The sequence below is a fragment of the Oryctolagus cuniculus genome, chromosome X (genome assembly GCF_964237555.1).
Source record: "Oryctolagus cuniculus chromosome X, mOryCun1.1, whole genome shotgun sequence".
NCBI lineage: Eukaryota > Metazoa > Chordata > Mammalia > Lagomorpha > Leporidae > Oryctolagus > Oryctolagus cuniculus.
Window position 1 is genome coordinate 132,028,608 of NC_091453.1, and position 21,914 is coordinate 132,050,521.

Here is a 21,914-nt window from a genome sequence, read left to right on the forward strand (position 1 = left end):
ACTTGAGCCATCTCCCACTGCTTTCCCAGGCCACAGCAGGGAGCTGGATCAGAAGTGGAGAAGCCGGGACTAGAACCAGTGCCCATATGGGTGTCGACACTGCAGGCGGCAGCTTTACCCGCTATGCCACAGCGCTGGCCCATCCCCACTTTCCATAACTGGTAGATCTAGACAGAACATCAGCAAGGATATAGAAAATCTGAACATCGTGAATGAATTTGATACCGGTAGAGCACACCACTCCACAAAGGCAGAATACACATTATTTTCAAATGCATATAGAACATTCTCCAGGATAGACCATAGCCTAGTTCATAAAACATGTTTAAAGATTTTATTTATTTATTTAAGAGGTAGAATTACAGAGAGAAACAGAGAGAAAGATCTTCCATCCGCTGGTTCACTCCCCAGATGGGCTCAATGGCTGGAGCTGCACTGATCCGAAGCCAGGAGCCAGGAGCTTCCTCTGGGTCTCCCACGTGGGTGCAGGGGCCCATGCACTTGGGCCATCTTCTACAGCTTTCCCAGCCACAGCAGAGAGTTGGATCCTAAGTGGAGCAGCCGGGACTCGAACCAGCCCCCACGTGGGATGCTGGTGCTGCAGGTGGAGGCTTAGCTTACTATGCCACAGCGCCAGCCCCGTCATAAAACATTTAACAGGACTTAAATGATCCAAAATACATTCTCTGATCACAACAGAATTAAGCTAGCAATCCAAAAAGTTAGGAAATCCAAAAAATCCTGAAATTAAACAACACACTACTGAATAACACACAGTACAAAGAAACTTGACGCCAACAATTGGGCAATTCAGAGGAAATGGACAAGTTTCTAGAAACACACGTGACCAAAACCAATCTTAATCAATAAAAATGTAATATAAAAATAGAAAATCTAGATAAATTTGTAACAAGCAAATCAATTTAATTAGTTATTAGAAGTCTTCCCACCAAGAAAATCCAAGCCTAGATAACCCAAGAAACAACACTAATCCCTCAGCAACGCTTTCGTAAAACAGAGGTGTAATAGCACTTCCCATTGTCTTTTAAAGATCTATTTATTTATTTATTTGAAAGTTAGAGTTATGGGGAGGATGGGGGCTGGTGGAGAGATATCGTCCATCTACTGGTTCACTCCTCAGATGGCCAGAATGGCCAGGGCTGAACCAGGAGCCAGGAGCTTCCTCCAGGTCTCCCACGTGGGGGCAGGGGCCCAAGTTGCTGGGTCATCTTCCGCTGCCTTCCCAGGCCATAGCAGGGAGCTGGTCATCTGATTAAATATACAAGTGGAATTTTAAAATTTTTATTATTTATTTCTTGGGGAGACAGCTAAACAGAGAGAGAATGGCCCTAGGCAGGACAAGAGACAGAAGGCAGAACCAAAGCCAGGAACTGGAAATTCAACCCCGGCCCCCAACATGAGTGGCATGGACCCAGCAGTGGCATCCCTGCTGCCTCTCAGAGTGCACTTTAGCAGGAAGCCGGGATCAGGAGCCTGAGCTGCTGTTAGAACCCGGGCACCCAAACACGGAATATTCCATATTCCATATGCACACCCTGGGAGGCAGCAGGAGACGGCTCAGAAACTCGGGCTCTGTTCCCCGGGTGGAAGACCTGGATTGGGTTCTCAGCTCCTGGACATTCACAGAGGGAAAAACTTCCAAATTTTAGGAGCGAGTGTTTGGCACAGCAGCTGAGTCCACTCGGGACACCCACATCCCACACTGAAGTGCCTGGGTTGAATGAAGTCCACACTGCACTCCGGAATCCAGTTTTCTGCGGATGCACACCCTGGGAGGCTGTGGTGATAACTCAAGTAATTGGGTTCCTGCCACCAACGTGGGGGACTTGGATTGAGTTCCAGGGTCCTGGCTGTACCCCGGCCCAGCCCAGGATATTGGGGCCTGGGGACGGTGCACTAGCAGACAGAAGCTCTCTCTGTCTCTGCCTGTCTATATGACTTTCAAATAAATAAATAAAAATCAAAAGGGGATTATAGTTGCTGTTATTATCAGACAAAGCATGGGGCCGGCACTGTGGCGCACCAGGTTAAGCCAATGCCTGCAACGCCAGCATCCTGTACGGTGCTGGTTGGTGTCCCAGCTGCTGCACTTTTTTTTTTTTTTTTTTGACAGGCAGAGTGGACAGTGAGAGAGAGAGACAGAGAGAAAGGTCCTCCTCTGCCGCTGGTTCACCCTCCAATGGCCGCCGCGCCTGGCGCACTGCGCCGATCCGATCCGATGGCAGGAGCCAGGAGCCAGGCGCCCCTCCCGGTCTCCCATGGGGTGCAGGGCCCAAGCACCCGGGCCATCCTCCACTGCACTCCCTGGCCACAGCAGAGAGCTGGCCTGGAAGAGGGGCAACCGGGACAGAATCCGGCGCCCCAACCGGGACTAGAACCCGGTGTGCCAGCGCCGCCAGGCGGAGGATTAGCCTAGTGAGCCGCGGCGCCGGCCTGCTGCACTTCTGATCCAGTTCCCGACTAGTGCACTTGGGAAAGCAGTGGAAGATGACCCCAGTCCCTGGGCCCCTGCACCCATGCGGGAGGCCTGCATGAAGCTCCTGGGTCCTGGCTTTGGCCTGGCCCTGCCCTGGGCATTGCCACCACTTGGAGAGTGAACTAGGAGATGGAAGATCTCTCTCTCTCTCTCATCTCTCCCTGTAACTCTGCCTTTCAAATAAATAAAATGAATATTTAAAAAAAATATCAGGAGGCCGGCACTGTGGCGTACCAGGTAAAGCTGCCACCTGCAGTGCCAGCATCCCATATGGGTGCTGGTTCGAGTCCCTGCTGCTCCACTTCTGACCCAGCTCTCTGCTGTGGCCTGGGAAAGCAGAAGATGGTCCAAGTGGTTGGGGCCCTGCATCCACGTGGGAGACCCGGAGGAAGCTGCTGGCTCCTGGCTTCGGATCGGTGCAGCTCCGGCCAGTGCACCCAATTGGGGAGTGAACCATCAGATGGAAGACCTCTCTCTCTCTCTGCCTCTCCTCTCCTCTCTCTGCCTATGCCTCTCTGTAACTCTTTCAAATAAATAAATTAAAAAAAAAAAAAAAAAAAAGAACTACAAGGAGAAATGTGTAGTTCCTTGGCCAAACACAGTTGGGACTCTTCAGAGGGCATCGCATAAGGCCCCACAGGCAGGTGGTTTGTATATTTATCAAGAGGTGACAAGGGGTCGGCGCTGTGGCGCAGCTGGTTAACGCTCTGGCCTGAAGCTCCGGCATCCCATATGGGCGTCGGTTTGAGTCCCAGCTGCTCCACTTCCAATCCAGCTCTCTGCTGTGGCCTGGGAAAGCAGTAGAAGATGGCCCAAGTCCTTGGACCCCTGCACCCACGTGGGAGACCTGGAGGAAGCTCCTGGCTCCTGGCTTTGGATCGGCGTAGCTCCAGCCATGTGGCCAATTGGGCAGTGAACCAGCGGATGGAAGACCTCTCTCTCTCTCTCTCTCTCTCTCTCTGCCTCTCCTCTCTCTGTGTAACTCTGACTTTCAAATAAATAGAGAAATCTTAAAAGAAAAAAAAAAAAAAGAGGCGACAGATACAGCGAAAATCAGATCGTGTCCTGCACAGAAGCGCTTCCGTGCCATTGGGAGACAGCTCACGTCCAAGCGTCCAAGCTGGTCTCTCCGAGCTGCCCTCGGCCAACCAAAGGCTGTGTGGATGAAGCCGCGGTCGGGTGGAGGATGTGGCTTGCACCGTGTGGCGTGCAGACCGCCGTGGCCCCCTCTCCTCGTGCTTCTCTTCTCCATCCCCCGGCAGCACCCCACTGAGCCCCTGTACCCAAGCCCCAGTCCCAGCAGAGCGGCCCTGGCGCAGGCTGGCTCGGTTTCTGAGCACTTGCAGGCTGCCCCTCACCCCCCCTCCCCGTGGAAAGCCTGCCGCCTACCTACGGAACAGGACATGAAATGAAGCCACAAAGGCATCAAAGGCCACACAACTCACCCACGAGGCCCAAACTCAAACCCAGGGCACACTCAGCCCAGCAGTTTGCATTCACCGTGGGGACAGTGGAAAGAACACAGCCCCGAGGCCGGAAGCAAGCACTGGCAACACCCTGTGCACTAGGAAGAACAAGCCTGCTAGACATGTCCACTGTGAAGCACGCCCCTCTCGAGTCTGCTCTGGTCCCCAGCACGGGCCACTCAGAGGGGCTGGACTCTGCTGCCAGCCCACAGCACCTGAGGCTTACCTAACCAGAGATGCTACAGTCGCTCTCTGGCCACAACCCTTTTAGCGGCTCCCCACTGGGTCGGGCCCCTTCCCTCCAGCCACCAGCTCCCTCCGTGCCACGTGTCTCTTGTGCAGCCCGATCGGTGGGGATCCAGAGCTTTCTGCCCACAGCCTGTCCCAGTCCCATGGGAGGGCCCGGGACTGCCGAAGAAAGGGTACAGCCGCCATCAGACCCCGGGGTGCCCCCTCTTGCCGGAGTGCACTCTTCTGCAGGGCACATATTTGGGGGCAATGGAGGGGAGGCACGGATTTGGAAGGTTGCCCGGCGTGCTGAAGCAACCAGCCGCCGCGCAAGCACATCGAAAAATGTGACTATGGCTCCCCCTGTCGGCGAAATGACGAATTGCACTCTGCGTCGGGGCCCCCTGAGCAGGGACCCTGACGAAGACCCCGACTCTGCTGAACTGATCCGCCCACGGTTTAGGCTGGGAGAGTGGTAGTCTGTGAGTGCTGATTCTTTCTAGAAGGCTGGCTCTGGCGCTCCTGCTCAGGTCTCTCAGAGCAGCCAGCATGGTCCTTTCCCACACTACCGAGTCTTAGTATCTGGGTAAAACCACTCCTCCACTAGAGGGCGCACCCTGAATAAACCCAGAGCAGTCCCAGTTCCTGGCGCTGAGGAAGAGGTCCAGTAATATTGAACAAGCAAAACCAGAACAAGCAGGTGCCATGGGGATCGCATGTGAATGGCCGAGACGGTGGGAAGCAGAGCCAGCGCAGCTCTTGCAGGGCACGGGGAGAGGCAGATCAGGTGAAAGCTAAGGTGTGCTCCCCCGATGGGCCCGGGGGTCAGGGCCACTCTGGCAGTGGGGCGCCTGGCTTTTCTCCATGACAAGTGCCCCTCTAAATGCTCTGTGTGGCCATGGAGTAAAGGAAGGTGTGGAGCAGCAACCCCGGCTAGGCTTGCCCTTCCCACCCGAGCCAGCAGCCCTGGAGGCCGCCCCCTCTGCCGCATTTTCTCGCAGGCTCACGTGCACTCACACCCCTAGGATGGCAGAGCCAGGGGCCGGGCTGCCTCCTACTCCGCGCTCCCAGGGGTAGGAACGGGAGGTGCAGTGGGCAAGGCGGGGTGCCAGGTGACCGCCTCTCCTCCATGCTCGCCCCACCCCCAGCTCACCATTGGCCCGTTATTCTGTCTGTCTTTATTGGCTTGGGGGAACATTGGAGGGGGCCAGAGGACCAGGAAACAAGCAGGACCACCCACAGTTAGCGAAGCACAGAATAGCCGTGCGTGCGGTGCGTGCGGGAACGGCAGCCCCCGGAGCCCACCTGCCTCCCTCTCCGAAGAACCCCCCCCCCCGAGTCTCAACCTCTTTCGCAGAAGCCGGCCCCGGGGGTCGGGGACAGGGACAGAAAGGACCCAAGGGAAGGGAACCTGGGGAGGAAACGGGAGAGAGGCAGGGGACAGCGGGCGGTCAGGAGCGCACCCAGCCTGCCCTGTGTCCCGCCCCTTGCTCAAGCCTTGACTTTCCCAGAGGCTCCCAGGGGTGCAGGGCCCACCCCCGCACACCTGGCCATCACCACTTGGGGGGCTGGCCAGTCAGGAGACCGGGGTGGCTGTGGCAAGCCGGAGTCTGCTGGGAGGCCTGCTCGCCCTCCGGGCTCTGGCCCAGCTTCCGGATGTGGCGCAGGAACGAGGTGGCGTTGAAGGCCCGCTGCGGAAGAGAGGCGTCAGGCTCCGGCTGACCCCGGCCCCAAGACTGCAGGGACCGCAGCGGCCACTAGGCAGCGCCCTGCCCCGGCCTCTCCTCACACTGACCTTCCAGTGGGTTCGCGCAAAATTCTTCTGGATCTGCTCACTCACAGAGCCCAGGATGTCCCTGTCGGAAGCTGCGTCCCCAGAGATCCTGGGGGAGGGCGAGTGTCAGCAGGGGATGCAGTGCCTGGGGCTGTGGTCCCAGCGGCCCTGGGCCAGCTGGGCGGGAGTGGCGCTCACCAAAGATGCTGCAAGGCCTGTTGGCAGGTGAACCGCTTCTGGGGGTCACGCTCCAGAAGGTGCCGGATGAAGTCTTTAGCTGCGGCAGGGGGAGCGGGGTCAGCCTGCCCCAGAGCACGGCCCCCTGGCCCCACAGCGTGCGACCAGCCTCCAGCTCACCGGATTCAGAGATGTCATCCCAAAAGGGCGAGTCAAACTCGTAGCTGGCCCGCAGGATCTGGCTGAAGAGCTCAGGATCGCTCTCGTCGTAGAAGGGGGGGTAGCCACACAGCCTGGCAGCCACACGGCCGTCACCCCACTGGCCAACCCTCCCCAACCCAGCAGAGGCAGGCTGGCAGGCCACTCACAGGATGTAGGAGATGACACCCAGGGCCCACACGTCTACTGCCTTCCCGTAGGGTTTCTGCTCCAAGAGCTCCGGGGCTGGGGGCCAGAGACGGACACACGCTCGTGCGCATGCGTGCTTCTCTGTCGCCGCCACTCAGCCTGGTCCGCCCCCAGCCCCGCCCCTCCTCCACTCACCCACATAGCCTGGGGTCCCGCAGGCGGTGCCCAGCATGTTGCCAGCCTGGATTTTGGAGAGCCCAAAGTCGGAGACCATGATCTTGGAATCCTCAAAGGGTGTGGCATAGAGCAGGTTTTCAGGCTGCAACACGCGGGTCCCAGGGGACCGGTCAATCAGTGCCAGGGAGACAGACGTGCGGCCAGGGGCGCAGGTGGCAGGGCGGGGTGTGGGCAGCAAGCCAGGCACCTTGAGGTCGCGGTGCACGATGCCCAGGCTGTGCAGGTAGGAGACGGCGCCGAGGACCTGAGCCACCAGGTGGCTGGCGTCCTTCTCCGTGTAGGAGCCGCGCTCCATGATGCGGTCAAACAGCTCACCCCCTGTCACCCTGGAGGCAGTCGGGGCTTCAGCTGGCGCAGGGCTCTGGGCCCAGGCTTCTGCTCCAGCCCCCGCAGCCCCCAGCAGCCCTCCTCACAGCTCCATGGCCAGGTAGAGGTGGGAGGGGCTCTCGTGGACGTCCTCCAGGGCCACGATGTTGGGGTGGTTGACCCTGCCAAAGCAAGGAAGGGCTCCTTGTGGCCAGTCCCCCCGGGGCCTCGGCTCCGCGTTCCCCGCCGCAAGTACAGTCCCAGGCCCTTCAATAGACGCTGGCCCAGAGAGCGCCCGCCCCTGGGAGGCTGCTGACTGGGCCTGGACTAGCACGGAAGCAGCAGCCGCCAAGCCAAGCGCTCCTGCCATCCCCATGGGGACCCTGCCGTCGCGGCCCAGGCACGCACCTGCGGAGCACGGCGATCTCATTCTCCACCAGGGCTTCCTTGCCCCGGAGGGCATTCTTGGGGATGCACTTGAGGGCCACGAGGTGTGCAGAGCCCCGCTCCTGGGCCAGCACCACCTCGGAAAAGGCACCCCTGCGGCACAGCCAGATGGTGGGCACAGGGAGCAGGGGAGGAGGTGCAAGTGCAGACGGGGGGAGGGGGCTGGGAGAGCGGCAGGTGGGGAGTGGAAAGGGCTCGCCTCTGTGCCCCAGGCCACCCACCCCAGCACTCGGGCACACGCACACCACTGGCACCTCACACTCACACGCGTGTAGGCACACTCACGAGCCGAGCTTCTCCCGGAGCTCGTAGACACTGCTGATGTCCGCCGTCTGCTTCTTGAGCAGTAGCATGTCTGCAACGGGGAGAGCTGGAGGCGGCCCTGGGTCAGGGCCCGCACCCGCCCGCCCCCAGCACCCCACAGCCCCCTTCAGCCCTCCCCGGCCCAGGTGCATCTAACCCCTCCCCCACCGCCCCAGGGACATAGCTGCCCTCCAGCGCCCCCCCCCCACTCGGGCCCTCCGACGACGGCGACTAGCGCCCCGACACCCCCTCCTCCGCTGCCCCCACACATCCGAGAAGGCTACATGCACCCCCACCCTCGTCCACAGCCTCCACAGGCAAGCGTCATCCAGGCCACCAACCCGCCGGAGATACACCGCGCACACAGGCACCTGCCACGACCACGGCCACCCACGCGGCCACCCAGGCCTTCAGCGGCTCAGAGTAGGAGAACTCGGCAGCCTGGGCAGCTGGTGTCCGGAGCTACGTGGGCCGCGCGCGTGTGGGAGAGGGGCGCTCCGGGCCTGACAGGTGTGCCCGGGGGCTGCGGCGGCTGCGGGCTGGACCCCGTGCACCCTGCCCCTCCCCATGCGCGCGCGCCCGCGCCCGGGGCGGCAGGTGCGGACCTGGAGTCGATGCCGCAGCGTCGCCTCGCGCAGTGGCCGCCGCGCCGCCGAGCCCCCAGCCCGCGCCCTGCCGGCCCCGCCCCCTCCGCGCGCGCCCCCGCCGGCCGCGGGCGGCCGAGCGCTCAGGAGCAGAGGCTCAGCACTGCCGTGGCGCTGCAGGGCGCCTTGTAAGGCAATCCGCCGGCTCTGCTGTCAGCCTCCCTCCCTCGGTCGTTGAAGCCCGGTCCCCGGAAGCTTCAGCTCCCTTCGAGGCCCGGCTGCGCCAGCCCAGGACCCTTTGCACCGCCAGCGTCTGCCGTCGGCAAGTCTTCACACACATGTTGGCACGGTCTCTGCCTCTCCGTCTGTTTTAATGTTCTCCGGGCCACCAGAGCACTTCCTTTTTTTTTTTTTTTTTCAAGATCGATTTATTTATTTGAAAGTCAGAGTTAACACACAGAGAGGAGAGACACAGAGAGACATTTCATCCGCTGGTTCACTCCCCAATTGGCCACAACGGCCAGAGCTGCGCCGATCCAAAGCCAGGAACCAGGAGCTTCTTCCAGGTCTCCCACGTGGGTGCAGGGCCCAAGGACTTGGGCCATCTTCCACTGCTTTCCCAGGCCATAGCAGAGAGCTGGATCAGAAGTGGAGCAGCCGGGACTTGAACTGGCGCCCATATGGGATGCCGACACTGCAGGTGGCCCGCTTTACCCGCTATGTCACAGCGCCAGCCCCACAGCACTCCATGTCACCCCGAGTCTTGTCACCATTCTCAGTTAAGGCTCTAGGGTCCCCAGCCCTCAGAGTTTGTGCCCCCATCCCAGCTGCTCATTTGTGCCTCAGGAGCAGAGGTGGTCGACCACACCACGCTGCTCCCAGCCAGCCTGAACAGGGCTCCGGTCCACGGTCACGTGGACAAAGAAACACTCTCTCCCTTACACGTACATCTGTGTTTCAGAGAAGGGTGGTGGTGTGAGTCAAAAAAGATGCCACTGTTTGTGCTTTTAACCAGTACTTATGATCCACCAGACAGTGGATGTACTTTTCAAAATCCTTTCGGTGGGAGGCGCTGTGGCGTAGCAGGTAAAGCCACCACCTGCAGTGCCGCCATCCCAATGATTTGCAGCCGTTCCCTCCATAGTCAGCAAGAAGTGGCAACAAGAAAGATGTGCACCGAGAGGCGCTGTCCTGTAGCACGCTGTCCCGTCCGAGCTGTGAAGCATGCAAGCGAGTGGACTCGCACAGCGACGTGACTGGGCACAGAGGGAACCCACTTGTATTCCAAATGCACGAAACCATTTCACTGGGTGGAGCAGGGAGGCGGGGAGACGGCTGATGGAAGGCGCCTTGGAAACAAGAGGTATCGGAGACTGAGCACAGGAAGGCGCCGTCCTCCAGTTGATAAGGTGTGGATTAGGAGTCGCACGGGCTGGTGCTGTGGCATAGCACGTAAAGCCACTGCCTGTGATGCCTGCATCCCATATGGGCGCTGGTTCGTGTGCTGACCCAGCTCCCTGTTCATGGCCTGGGAAAGCAGCGGAAGATGGCCCATGTCCTTGGGCCTCTGCACCCACGTGAGAGATCCGAATGAAGCTCCCGGCTTCAGCCTGTGTTAGGAAGAGTTGCAGATTGGTGCCTCCAACCACGGGGCACCACCAATGTTAGGAAAAGAGGCGCCGAATAGAGGGAGCAGTGTACAAATGTATAACCAGACCAAATTTTTTCAGAGAAAATAAATTCGTAGAGGTGCGTGACCAGCTGCCAGCAAGCACATTGATGGAACACGTGGCGGAAGGCCCCGACCCCCAGGGGCTGGGCCTTTTTAGATTTTAGGAGGGCCGGGGCTGGGGGTGGGGTAGGGGGCAGCAGGTGGAGGGGAATTCCTGGAACTGGTCTGTCAAGTGTTCCAAGCAACTGGTCTTTCAGGTGGCCTTGGGGGTGGGGTATGAAGGCGATAGGGTGTGGGACCCAATTGAGATTCAAGGGCAAAGGATACATTCCAGTGGTTATCTGTGTGAGGAGGAGAATGGCTGAGGCTTCTGTCTGTTCCATCAGCCTGGCCTAGCCCTGGCTGTTGCGGCCATCTAGGGAGTGGGAGTGAAGGAGAGAAGGCTGCAGCGGTATGGGCTCAGGTCGAGCTGAAGGTACGTAATGACGCTAGCATGTATGTATATGCCTGCGCGTACACACACATGTGCGGCCACGGGTTCCTGCGTACGAATCCCCACACTGCCAGCTGAGGGATGCAGAAGCCACAGCGTTCTGGGAGCCCCAAGCACAGCGTCAGTCCTAAGGCCATTCTCCTACAAACTCCCCTGCTGACTGCAGAACGGGGGCAGGCAGGGAGCAGGTGTTCTCCCCCCAGACACACCACAGCACCAACGGCCAAAGGCGGAAAATCCAAGCAAGCTAGAGCAGTGTTGGGTTGTAACTGCAAGTGTTAAATCATTGTCGTCCGGGAGGGGGGGTACACGGCCGCACCGTGAACTGCGGGCTGCACGGAGCAAACTTCCTGCCACCGGGAAGGAGAGCGCCACTTTGCAGCAGAGAAACTCGCCAAAGCCTGTCTGGGCCAGGTGGCCAAGGTCAGCGGCAACAGTGATAAGTCATGTGGCGCGCGTGGACTGCTGACAGGGCGTGATGACGACGGCGCTGTCCCTCCAGGCTTGTCCTCTCCACAACCCAGGAGGCCAGCGCGATCACGAGGGAGGCAGCAGGCCGAAGCAAGCGAGCAGGCCTCCCAGCTGTCAGGGCATCCATGCGGAGAACGAACGGGAGAGGCCGCCGCAGGCCAGGGCAGCCACGACACCACTGACAGCAGAGCTGGAGGCCACCCTTGCCACGGCCTCGCTAGGCTTCTGCACGTGGAGTATCAGTTTGCAGAAAATGTGCAAAAGCAGTCCTTTCAGAGGCTCTGTGGGACCCAAGGTCAAGGAGAGCAGGCCCTAGGAATCCTGGAATGTGTCCCCCGCCCCTCCCGGCCCCGCCCTGGTGACACTCCCATCTCCCCAGCCTAGATAACCCCTGACCTGCAGCCCCTTTGTCCCCAGCTCATTCTAATTGCAAGGCCTATCTCCAGCTGCCTGGCTCCAGCTGGGGGCCCCCTCCCCGGCCTGGGGGTGCACACAGTCCAAGCCCCAGCCTGCATCCCCATGCTTCCCCCTCCTTCTTCCCGTAAACAGGTGCACCGGCTCGGCGCTCCCTCTCCTCGCCCCTACCAGCTGGCACTGGGGTCCAAAAGGCAGTTCCGGGCTGCGTCCAGACGGCAGGGGGCCCACACCCGCTCCTGCACCAGCTGGACAACCCCTTGGGTACGGGCCCCCCGCAGTGCGGCCGGAGCTCGGCGGGGCCGCCTGCCTTCCCGGTGGCGAAGCGCTGGGAGACATAGTAACCGTCCCTATCGGCGCAGACACTCCCAGCAGGCCAGTAGGTCACAGCGCACAGAAGCTGCCCTGGACACCAGGGTCCTCCCCCAGACAAGACCCTGCCCGGGGTTCGTGGGAGCAAAGCTCAGGGCATGCACCGAGGGTGTGACTGTCACGTAAGGGAGCGCTGGGGGCCTCCTAGACCTGGGTGCCTCCAGCTGGCGGGCTCCAAGGGCCTGCCGGCAACCCACGACGCAGGCGGCGGTCCCCCTCTCGGCAGGCAGCCACCTCGCCCTGCCCTTCTGTGGGGCCGCAGTCACTTCCTCCTCCTCCTCAGCCGCCTCTGATGGCACAGAGGCCCCAGCAGCCCCGACTGGCAGCTAGCTCCCTCCAGTTCCTGCCTCCGGCCTTGAAACCCGCCTCCCCACCCAGTAGCCAGCACGGGGTGGAGGAGGGCCCCGCCCTTGGCTCCCAGCCTGCTCGCTTCCCCAAGGTGTCATTGTCTCCCACGTGCTCCTCACGCCACAGCCTTATCTCCCTCCCACCCCGCTCCCCAAAGCAGGATCTTCAATTCTTGTGGCAGCTGCACCCAGTCACGTCCCCACTTCCCGTGGATCCTCCGGGCGCCGTCTGCACGCACTCGGGTCATTGTCAGTTACTGCCCTCCCTTTACAGACATCACCCACCCCCACACTGCTGCCGGGAGGAGGTCCAGCGCTTACTTCACCTGAGCCTCTGGTCTCTCTTCTGAACCGCCATAGTGGGGTGGGGGTGGGGGGCAGTGATTCTGTCCTCTCTCCCTGGGTGGTCCCAGCTTCTCCAGGTCTAGAGCCTCTGCTCCCAGACCCCCTTCAGCCCCAGGCTGGGCCAGGAAGATCCAAGTTAGGGGGCTTTCACAAACAGTGCAGCCCAGCTGCTTCCAGGGTCCCCCCCCAGCCCCACCCCCTGTGAACACAGGTGACACCCCTGTCTCTCTTCCCATGAAACACACACCCCTAGGGGCTCCTCCTGGAAGCTTGGGTGGAGATGCTGCCCCTCCCTCACCTAGCAGGTTCAATCTGGCTCGCGCCGGAACTGCTTTTCTTCCTAAAGCTGGCCGGATGGCTGCGGGCTTAGCTTAACGGGATGAACCATCTGGGGAGTGCCGTGTGTGTAATTAGATCAGGGAGTGTGGGACCAAGGGGGGCACGCTTTACCCGCCCCCCTCCAGCCAGGACCATGACCATGACCCCTTCCAGCCACCTTGCTCTGACGAGGGACGCCTGGAGGGCCGTCCCCGGGGAGAGGAGCGCCAGGAGAGGGGAGCTGGCTTGCAGACCTTCCGAGGAGGGTCTGTGCACCTGCCAGGCACCAGGGGGCAGCCTTACCCTATTCCAGCAAGTCAGCCGCCCCTGCTGGACCCCTTACTAAGCCAAGGGAGCTAAAGAGGCTCCCTTTCTGTACCTGTCTAGCCTCCCTCCTCAGCAAGGCAGGATCCCCTTGACCGTGACCTCCTGCGTTTCAAGGCTGTACCTCTTGGGAAGGGCGGAGTGCCAGGGGGGCGGGAGGGTTGCGCCTGTGCAAAGCCCCACAGCACAGCTGGAGGTAGATACGCGGCAACCTTTGCTCCCCTCACTAGAAACAGACCCAGCCCTGCAAGGAGGCCGGGAAGCCTGCTGCCTTTGGTACCCAGCACCCGCCCAGCCTGGAGATGGGACAGGCTGGACAGATCTGGGTGGCTCCAGCCTGGAGGGAGAGGGGAGAAGAGAAGAGGGAGGGCACAGGATGGCTGGAAGGAGGCCAGGGAAGACGCTTTCTTTAAGCTGGGAAGGGCAGGTCGAGGGAAGGCAGATCTGGAGTCAGCGAGGCCAGGTGAAGCCGGGGCGAGGTCCTGGCCCCTTGGGGAGGAAGTGCTGGCCGGCGCCCCAGGTAGCAGCCATCCTGCTCCCCGCTGGAGCGGCGTCTCCTCCTCGGGAGGAGGGCGGGAGGAGGTGGGCGGAGTGACGGGGAGGGCGGGAGGGAGGGATGGGAGAGGGGGAGGGGGAGCAGCCCGGTCGTGGGGGTGGGGCGACAGTGACATCACCCCGGAGTCGGTTCTTAAGCAGCGGCCGATGCGGCCGGGGAAGAGAGGGACAGTCGGAGTGCGGTGGCGAGTCGCTGAGCCCGCCGCGGCCCCGAGAGCGGCTGGAGCCGCCGCCGCGGGGAAGGAGGGGGCGAGGCGCGCCCGGGCCGCCGTCGCCGCCGCCGCCGCCGCCGCCGCCGCCGAAGCCGCGGGCGAACAGGGGAGCCGCCGAGGGCTCGGGCCGAGGCTGGGGGCGCGGGCTGCAGGACCCTGCTCCGGTAGCCACTTGCAGACAGTGGGCGCCTGATGCCGCCCGCGCTCCGCTAGGCTGAGCCTCGGGCCGGGCGAGCCGCCGCCGCCGCCGCCGCCGCCACCGCCCGAGCCGCGGGCAGAAGCCTCGGGAGCCGCCGCCGTTCGGCCGGGCCCCGCCGCCGCCCGCGCGCCCCCGGGCCCCCGACACACATGAGATTCTTCAGGCTCACTTTCAAGTGCTTCGTGGACTGCTTCTGATTGCGCAGCCCCCGCCGTCCCGCACCCCGTCCGCCCGCCCGCCCGCTCGCCACCCCGTCCCCCCCGGCCCGGCCGCCCCCGAGGCCCCCGGGCGGGCCCGCGCCTTCGGGGCCCTCCCCCCCACCCCCGGGTGCCTCCGGCGCCCCCTGCCCGCCCGCCCCCGCGAGGCGCCGCGACCCCCGGCCCAGCCGTGCGGCCCGCCGGGGCCATGGCGAAGAAGAGCGCCGAGAACGGCATCTACAGCGTGTCCGGCGACGAGAAGAAGGGCCCCCTCATCGCGCCCGGGCCCGACGGGGCCCCGGCCAAGGGCGATGGCCCCGCAGGCCTGGGGGCGCCCGGCGGCTGCCTGGCCGTGCCGCCGCGCGAGACCTGGACGCGCCAGATGGACTTCATCATGTCGTGCGTGGGCTTCGCCGTGGGCTTGGGCAACGTGTGGCGCTTCCCCTACCTGTGCTACAAGAACGGCGGAGGTGAGCGCCCCCGCCCCTGTCGCGGCCCCGATCTTCGCCAGGGGTTCCCTCCCCCTGCCTGCCTGCCTGCCTGCCTGCCTACCTCTGGCCCACCAGAGCAGAGGGGCGAAGTCCAAAAGCTGGGGAGGTCCCGCAGGGTGCGTGGGGACTGAGGCCCGGGGCCCGCCCCTCGCCGGCCTGGGCCACTTGGTGGCCCAGTCCGGCGGCCTCCACCCCCCTCACCAGTCATGTGCCTGGCAGTGGGGGGGGGGGCGGGGCGAAGATGAACCTCCTGCAGAACCGAGGGGCTGCCCCGAGACTCCTGGCCCAAGCCTGGAGTGAGTAGCCACCGAGATGGGAAAAGAAGGCCAGAGCGACCTTCTGGGGAGGGGGCTCCAAGAGGTGAGGAGCCCTGGCTGGCACCCCCGCACCAGGCACAGCACACAAGTGGTACATAGGCGCACGCACACACATACACACACAATGGGCCACTGTCCCTCCCCCACGCCCTGCCCTCCCCTCCCCTCCCTCTCCCTCCTCTCCTCTCCCCTCCCTTCCCTACTTTCCCTCCCCTCCCTTCTGGCCTGGGCCTGGAACACTGGGTGCCTGCGCCAGGCTTGGGAAGCCTGCAGCCTGGCCCGCCTGGCGCCGCCACTGGACACACTGCGTGCACGCCCCATGCCCGCCAAAGCCCAGCTTAGCAACAGTGATGGGCACGCGTGTGTCCTGTGACTGCAAAGCGGCACTGCTGCTGGGAAGCCCAAGTGACCAGGCGATGGGTGGGAAACTGAGGAGCCACTGGAAAGCCTTGGCCCAAGGTCACGCACAAGAAGGATGCTGGGCCCAGAAGCTGGGCAAGCAATGGAGAGAGCTGGGCCAGGGGCAAGAGTGCAGGCGGCGAGCGCAGTAGACAGGAGCTGCTGGTGCCTGGTTCTCCCCTCCCTTCCCCCACCCCCCTACCCCGGCTCCGGCCTGTTGGCCAAAGCCTGTCTCTAGCCTGGTCCACTAGAGCTTGCTATGCCTGGCTTGGTCCCTTCCTCCCACCTGTCTCCCCGTGTCCTTGCAGTGACACCCCCCCCCCCCCGCCGTGCAGAGGACTGCCAGCTGCCCCCCTCTTCCTTGTACCCTCACAAGTCAGACTCGCTGCCTTTAGACCAGGCCCGCACCCTAGATCACTCAGCCTCGGTGCGCGGGCACACACACCATGCGCAGCCCTGGCCATTCCTCGCTGGCGCACAGACGTGCGCGTCAGTGCATGCGTCCTCAGGGCTCTTGGGGTCATCCCAGGTGATGGTGGTGGGAGCCCAGAGGGCCTAGGACCCTCCCCACACACCGCCCAGGGAACATGGCTCTAATGGCCTGGGGGCTACCATGGCCCCTCCTGTCCAGAGGCCCAGAACCCACCCCCCAAGACTCTTCACCTTGGTCCTCTGAGTCAGCAGCCACCCCCTGCACTGATTCACCCAGTGCTGGGGCTCAGGGCTTCCGGAGCCTGGGCAGCCTGGCTGGGGACAGGAGATGCTTCCGGTCCTGTCCTGGTGAAGGGGCCACCTGCCCAAGCGGTCTTCAGGGGGCACTGCGGGAGGTGAAGCTGCCCCACGTGTCCTCCCCCAGGTGTGTTCCTGATCCCGTACGTCCTGATCGCCCTGGTGGGAGGAATCCCCATTTTCTTCTTGGAGATTTCCCTAGGCCAGTTCATGAAGGCTGGCAGCATCAACGTCTGGAACATCTGCCCCCTGTTCAAAGGTGAGCAGCCCTTCAGGGACCCTCCTTTCCCACATGCAGGGAGCTCGCTGCAGCTGGCTCCCAGTCTGCCTGCCCTGAGCCCCGGTCTGGGGGGAGACATGCAGGCCACACTGACCTTGGGAAACATCGGCCGTGACCTCGAGGGCATAGCCAGGCTGGGAACAGGACCCACGCAACATTCCTGACTCCCTATACTGTCCCCACCTGGGGCACACAGGTGCCACCACTGGCTGTCCCCCATACCACCACAGGTTACTAGAAAGCTCCCCCAGCTGCTGTGGTGCCAGGTGTGGGAGGGGAGGGGACCCTCAGGACTTGAGGAGCGGATGGGGACACGATGGCATTGGGACACCCACCCAGGGTTGAGTCCAGGGGAAATGGTAGGATGGATGCAGTGGGGGATGCTGGTGCGGGGAGCAAGTTGGAAGGGCCCACAGGGAGCACTGCCACCCCAAATGGAGGAGACGATAGGGGTGTCAGGGAGGTGGCTGGAAAAGAACCCACTCGTCCCCAGGCCTGGGCTACGCCTCCATGGTGATCGTCTTCTACTGCAACACGTACTACATCATGGTGCTGGCCTGGGGCTTCTATTACCTGGTAAAGTCCTTCACGACCACGCTGCCCTGGGCCACGTGTGGCCACACCTGGAACACTCCCGACTGTGTGGAGATCTTCCGCCATGAAGACTGTGCCAATGGCAGCCTGGCCAACCTCACATGTGACCAGCTTGCTGAACGCCGGTCCCCAGTCATCGAGTTCTGGGAGTGAGTCAGGCGCCTCTGGGCCAAGCTGGCCCCTTCCTGTCCCTCCATTCCCTGCCATGGCCCAGCCCTGGGGGCATGAGGCCAGGGATGAGGAACAGTCACTGGGAAGCCGCTGCCTGTCCTCAGGGAGCGCCCACACCAGGGCCGGGGGCTAGGGTGGACCTTGCACCTTCAGCAATATTTCCCACTGTCATTCTGTCACGCCTGCTTGGGGAGGGAGCTAAGGCTGCATGTGGGCGGGGGGTTTGGGGGAGTGTTTCAGGAGTGTGTCCTGGGGCCTGGGCTGCAGGGGAATAGAGCCGTGACCCCTCGGGGCAGACCCCAGTCAGCCCACCTGTGCTCTCCCTCTCCTAGGAACAAAGTGTTGCGGCTCTCAGGGGGGCTGGAGGTGCCGGGGGCCCTCAATTGGGAGGTAACCCTGTGTCTGCTGGCCTGCTGGGTGCTGGTCTACTTCTGTGTCTGGAAAGGGGTGAAATCGACGGGAAAGGTACCGCTGGGCTCAGGCAGGGGAGGGGGCGGGTCTGGCCCGGAGGTGTGTGTCTCTGCAAGCCAGGGACACTGCTGTAGCAGGAGGGGACCTGAGCTGGGGCTAGGGCCGAGCAGGGGAGAGGAACTGAAATCCAGGCCACTTTCTCCCCCCCCTCCTCAGTTTCTCTCCATCCCTCACTCACTGAGTCTGTCTTGATGGTCTCAGTAGCCCAGCCTGGACAGTGGGTGAGGAGGCGGAGGCCTTTGCCATCTCTCTCTTCGCCTCTCTCTGTGTGGCCCAGTCACACTCTCCAAGTACTGACCAAGAGCCCTGCTCTCTACAGATGGCGGCCTGGAGGTCAGGGCACAGGAGGCATGGCACGTGCCCCGGCTAATGTCCCACTCCCTGCCTAGGCGCCACGGGGCTGTGTGAGGGTCAATGTGCTTGTCACCCGACCTCAATCTCTTGCACTCCCTGACACACTCCAGAGGCTGCGTGGATGCTGCCCTCAGAAGAGAGCTCCCGTGGGCTTGCCTCTCCCTGTGGCCATGCTGCCCTGCAAAACCTTGCACGTGCCAGGGCCGGCCCTGCCTCTCCCCTCCCTCTGCAGCTGACCTGTGCTTGCCAGAGGGCTGCCGGGGCTCCAGCCATGGCTCCGAGGGGTACAGTGGGGGCCTGCCTGGCAAGCGCTCTCCGGTGCTGGGGGCCTCTGGGGGGAGGTGGGGGCTGCGAGCCCCTCTGAGCAGCCTGGCCCCCTAGATCGTGTACTTCACTGCTACATTCCCCTACGTGGTCCTGGTTGTGCTGCTGGTGCGCGGGGTGCTGCTGCCTGGAGCCTTGGACGGCATCATCTACTATCTCAAGCCTGACTGGTCAAAGCTGAGGTCCCCTCAGGTGAGGCAGAGCAGCCCATGCCGCAGCGGGGCTGGGAGACGGAGCCGTCTGCCAGGACCCTCACGCCTGCTTTCTCCTGGTCCACGCTTCCAGGTGTGGATCGATGCCGGCACCCAGATCTTCTTCTCCTACGCCATCGGCCTGGGGGCCCTCACGGCCCTGGGCAGCTACAACCGCTTCAACAACAACTGCTACAAGTAGGCCCCACAGCCCCACCCCCTCCCTGCCCACGCCTGGCAGGCAGCCTACCCAGGGCACTCCTCTGTCCCTCCACCCCCAGGGACGCCATCATCCTCGCGCTCATCAACAGTGGGACCAGCTTCTTTGCTGGCTTCGTGGTCTTCTCCATCCTGGGCTTCATGGCCACAGAGCAGGGCGTGCACATCTCCAAGGTGGCAGAATCAGGTAAAGCCCCCCAGCCCCAACACGCCCCAAGAAAACACACACACGCATGCACGCGTGCGTGGGGCAACTTGTCAGATGGCTCCGGTCCTTCCCTCCATCCCCAGAGGCCCGCTGGGGTCTCCAGCCTGCACCTCCCCCTACAGGACCCGGCCTGGCCTTCATCGCCTATCCTCGGGCTGTCACGCTGATGCCTGTGGCTCCACTCTGGGCAGCCCTGTTCTTCTTCATGCTGCTGCTGCTCGGCCTGGACAGCCAGGTTTGCAGTGGGCCCGGGCCAGGGAGGGGGAGCAGGACGGGGCGGGTGGCCAGGAGACGGGCGACAGTGGAGCGGGGCTGCGCCTGAGCTGCCGTGGCTACAGTTTGTAGGTGTGGAAGGCTTCATCACCGGCCTCCTCGACCTCCTCCCGGCCTCCTACTACTTCCGTTTCCAAAGGGAGATCTCTGTGGCCCTCTGCTGTGCCCTGTGCTTTGTCATTGACCTCTCCATGGTGACAGATGTGAGTGGGGGGGTCGCAGCAGGGAGGGGGAGGGCCCTGTGGCTGCCTCTGGCAGCACCTGCCGCCTTCCCTGACTGGCCCCCACCCCCACCCCGGCAGGGCGGGATGTATGTCTTCCAGCTGTTTGACTACTACTCGGCCAGCGGCACCACCTTGCTCTGGCAGGCCTTTTGGGAGTGTGTAGCGGTGGCCTGGGTGTACGGTAGGTGTGGACAGTGGGCTGGACGGTGGGGTGGGGACAGGGACAGGGACAGGGACAGGGAGGCCTCCAGCTGCCGCCCTCCTGCCTCACTGCAGGAGCCGACCGCTTCATGGACGACATTGCGTGTATGATCGGATACCGACCTTGCCCCTGGATGAAATGGTGCTGGTCCTTCTTCACCCCGCTGGTCTGCATGGTAAGGCCGGGCCGGGACAGTGTGGGCTGGGCGAGGCGGCACGCGGAGGGCCCCAGCTGACTGCCAGGCTCCTGCCTGCAGGGCATCTTCATCTTCAACATCGTGTACTACAAGCCGCTGGTCTACAACAAAACCTACGTGTACCCGTGGTGGGGCGAGGCCATGGGCTGGGCCTTCGCACTCTCCTCCATGCTGTGTGTGCCGCTCCACCTCCTGGGCTGCCTCCTCAGGGCCAAGGGAACCATGGCTGAGGTGAGGCCCCTCATCCCCTTCCACAGGCCGGGTGCGTCCGGCCAGTCCACACCGGGAGTGGGCGGAACGCAAGCTGCCTAGAGCAGGCGGCAGGGCCGAGGCCCACCTCCCCTCTACTGTGCTGCCTACCTACACGCACCCAGAGTGGAACCTGGCGAGGCGGGGTGGGGGGCGGCCTGGTGGGCGCCGGGGAGCGGCAGGGGCAGTTGCCATGGGGATGAGAAGTGCCCCTGAAGGGACGCCTCCTCTTGCAGCGCTGGCAGCACCTGACTCAGCCTGTCTGGGGCCTCCACCACTTGGAGTACAGAGCTCAGGATGCAGACGTCAGGGGCCTGACCACCCTGACCCCAGTGTCCGAGAGCAGCAAGGTCGTCGTGGTGGAGAGTGTCATGTGACAGGCACTCCAGCTCACATCACCAGCTCACCCTCTGGTAGCCATAGCAGCCCCTGCTTTAGCCCCCACCCCACCCCACCCCTCCAAGGGGCTTGCCTTTCCCTCATAGTTTTGGGGTCTGCCTGGGGCGGGGGAGGGGAGGAAGCACCATGAGTGCTAAAGTAACTTTTTCCATTTTTAATAAAACGCCAAAAATATCACAACCCACCAAAAATAGATGCCTCTCCCCCCTGGGGCCCATGCATTGCTCTCAGCCCCACTGCCTGCTCCTTCCCCCACTTCCACAGGGCCCACCTCCTCCTCCCCTGCCGTGCCACCCTCCTCCGCCTCTCCAGGCTGTGCCCTAGAACACCTCTGGGTGGCCCCTCACCCCCGAAGCAGCAGTGGTAGCTTGGGGACGGGAGGGAGTGAGGCAAAGGAGAGGCAGCGGAACCAAGGCGAATATTTCAGCTGCACTAGACCCCTCTTCCCGCCCCTATTCTAGAAGCTTAGAGAGCCAGCCAGCAACAGAACCTTCGGGTTCCTGCGCCACTTGCCACCAATAGCAATTGCGTGCGCTTGGGTCTGAGTGCACGGGTGCAGGTGTATGCAGAGTAGAGAGCTCTGGCTCCTAGCAATGGTGAATACCAGATGTAAACGGTGCCTCAGCGAAGGAGGCTTGTATTTTGCACATTTTATACAAACTTGAGAAAAGAGTGAGATTTCTGCTTGTATATTTCTAACAAGAAGAAAAGAGCCCAAACTGTCCCTTTCCTTACCACCCCCTGTCCCTTTCAGCTCCTCACCGCCTGCCCCTAGCCAAGGAGTGTGAATTTATAGACCTAATTTTCATAGGCAAAACAAAAGCTTCAACCTGTCGAGCGTATGAGTCTGTGTGCATGTGCGTGTGTGGTCCCCAACCCCAGAGAGGGGTGGAAAAGTGCTTGGTGGGGGCCTCCAGGGTGGTCCCAAGCCCCTGGGGCCGGGGGCTGCAGCGTTCTGTTGCAGGGACCTGGACTGCTCATCTGGCTCGCTCAGGTCTGCCCCACCCTGCTCCCTGGGCTGGGTGCGACTGTCCACAGGACCCTAGATGGGCACCACCCAGGGGAGGGGTCCCGGGCAGGGCTCCCACCGACAAGCTTAAGGCCGAGGCACTTTCCACGTCGCAAGTCTTCCCGCGGAGCAGCTTAAACCCTCGCCTGTGTCCTGTCCCGCCCCAAGAAGCTGAGCAGCCCCCAGAAAGGCTCCCCCCCACACATGCAGGGATGGATGGAGACCCCAGCTGGAGGGTGGGGCTGCTGAGGGCGGTGGGCCAGTGGGGGCGTTCTTACTGTGCTGAAAAGCCACTGCAAACCTAGCAATAAAAACGTCACTTTCCAAA

General features: G+C 62.4%; 2 protein-coding genes across 8 annotated transcripts; one reads left to right on the top strand and one right to left on the bottom strand.

Annotated features, from left to right (window-relative positions):
- Positions 1-311: 311 nt before the first annotated feature.
- Positions 312-14,882, bottom strand: PNCK (pregnancy up-regulated nonubiquitous CaM kinase). 6 transcript variants are annotated; one of them, XM_051837490.2, is made up of 12 exons: positions 8,389-8,471; positions 7,766-7,835; positions 7,442-7,573; positions 7,141-7,215; positions 6,915-7,053; positions 6,686-6,809; positions 6,511-6,586; positions 6,323-6,435; positions 6,164-6,242; positions 5,987-6,074; positions 5,738-5,882; positions 312-548 (listed from the first exon to the last, which is right to left on the bottom strand). In XM_051837490.2, exons 2-11 carry the CDS (start codon positions 7,831-7,833, stop codon positions 5,745-5,747), a joined length of 1,032 nt encoding a protein of 343 aa, XP_051693450.1. In that variant the 5' UTR covers positions 7,834-7,835; positions 8,389-8,471; the 3' UTR covers positions 312-548; positions 5,738-5,744. The 6 variants fall into 6 exon arrangements, with proteins under 6 accessions (XP_051693450.1, XP_051693449.1, XP_069922937.1 ...); XM_051837489.2 differs by lacking the exon at positions 312-548 and adding an exon at positions 1,035-1,269; XM_070066836.1 differs by lacking the exons at positions 312-548; positions 8,389-8,471 and adding exons at positions 5,355-5,602; positions 14,839-14,882.
- Positions 13,835-21,914, top strand: SLC6A8 (solute carrier family 6 member 8). 2 transcript variants are annotated; one of them, NM_001082397.1, is given in 15 exon segments: positions 14,334-14,756; positions 16,350-16,481; positions 16,996-17,245; positions 17,600-17,732; positions 18,474-18,608; positions 18,702-18,805; positions 18,889-19,013; positions 19,157-19,269; positions 19,373-19,503; positions 19,505-19,510; positions 19,610-19,613; positions 19,616-19,712; positions 19,808-19,908; positions 19,990-20,160; positions 20,415-20,644. In NM_001082397.1, coding segments are annotated over 15 exon segments (1,905 nt in total). In that variant the 5' UTR covers positions 14,334-14,494; the 3' UTR covers positions 20,556-20,644.

Coding starts and splice junctions, on each gene's coding strand:
- SLC6A8 (XM_070066318.1), top strand. CDS start 14,495: ATGGCGAAGAAGAGCGCCGAGAACGGCATCTACAGCGTGTCCGGCGAC. Junction 17,246..17,599: donor CCAGTCATCGAGTTCTGGGA/GTGAGTCAGGCG, acceptor TCCCTCTCCTAG/GAACAAAGTGTTGCGGCTCT. Junction 19,713..19,807: donor AGCGGTGGCCTGGGTGTACG/GTAGGTGTGGAC, acceptor GCCTCACTGCAG/GAGCCGACCGCTTCATGGAC.
- PNCK (XM_051837490.2), bottom strand. CDS start 7,833: ATGCTACTGCTCAAGAAGCAGACGGCGGACATCAGCAGTGTCTACGAG. Junction 7,216..7,441: donor GAGATCGCCGTGCTCCGCAG/GTGCGTGCCTGG, acceptor TTGCTTTGGCAG/GGTCAACCACCCCAACATCG. Junction 6,075..6,163: donor CAGGCCTTGCAGCATCTTTG/GTGAGCGCCACT, acceptor GCCCTCCCCCAG/GATCTCTGGGGACGCAGCTT.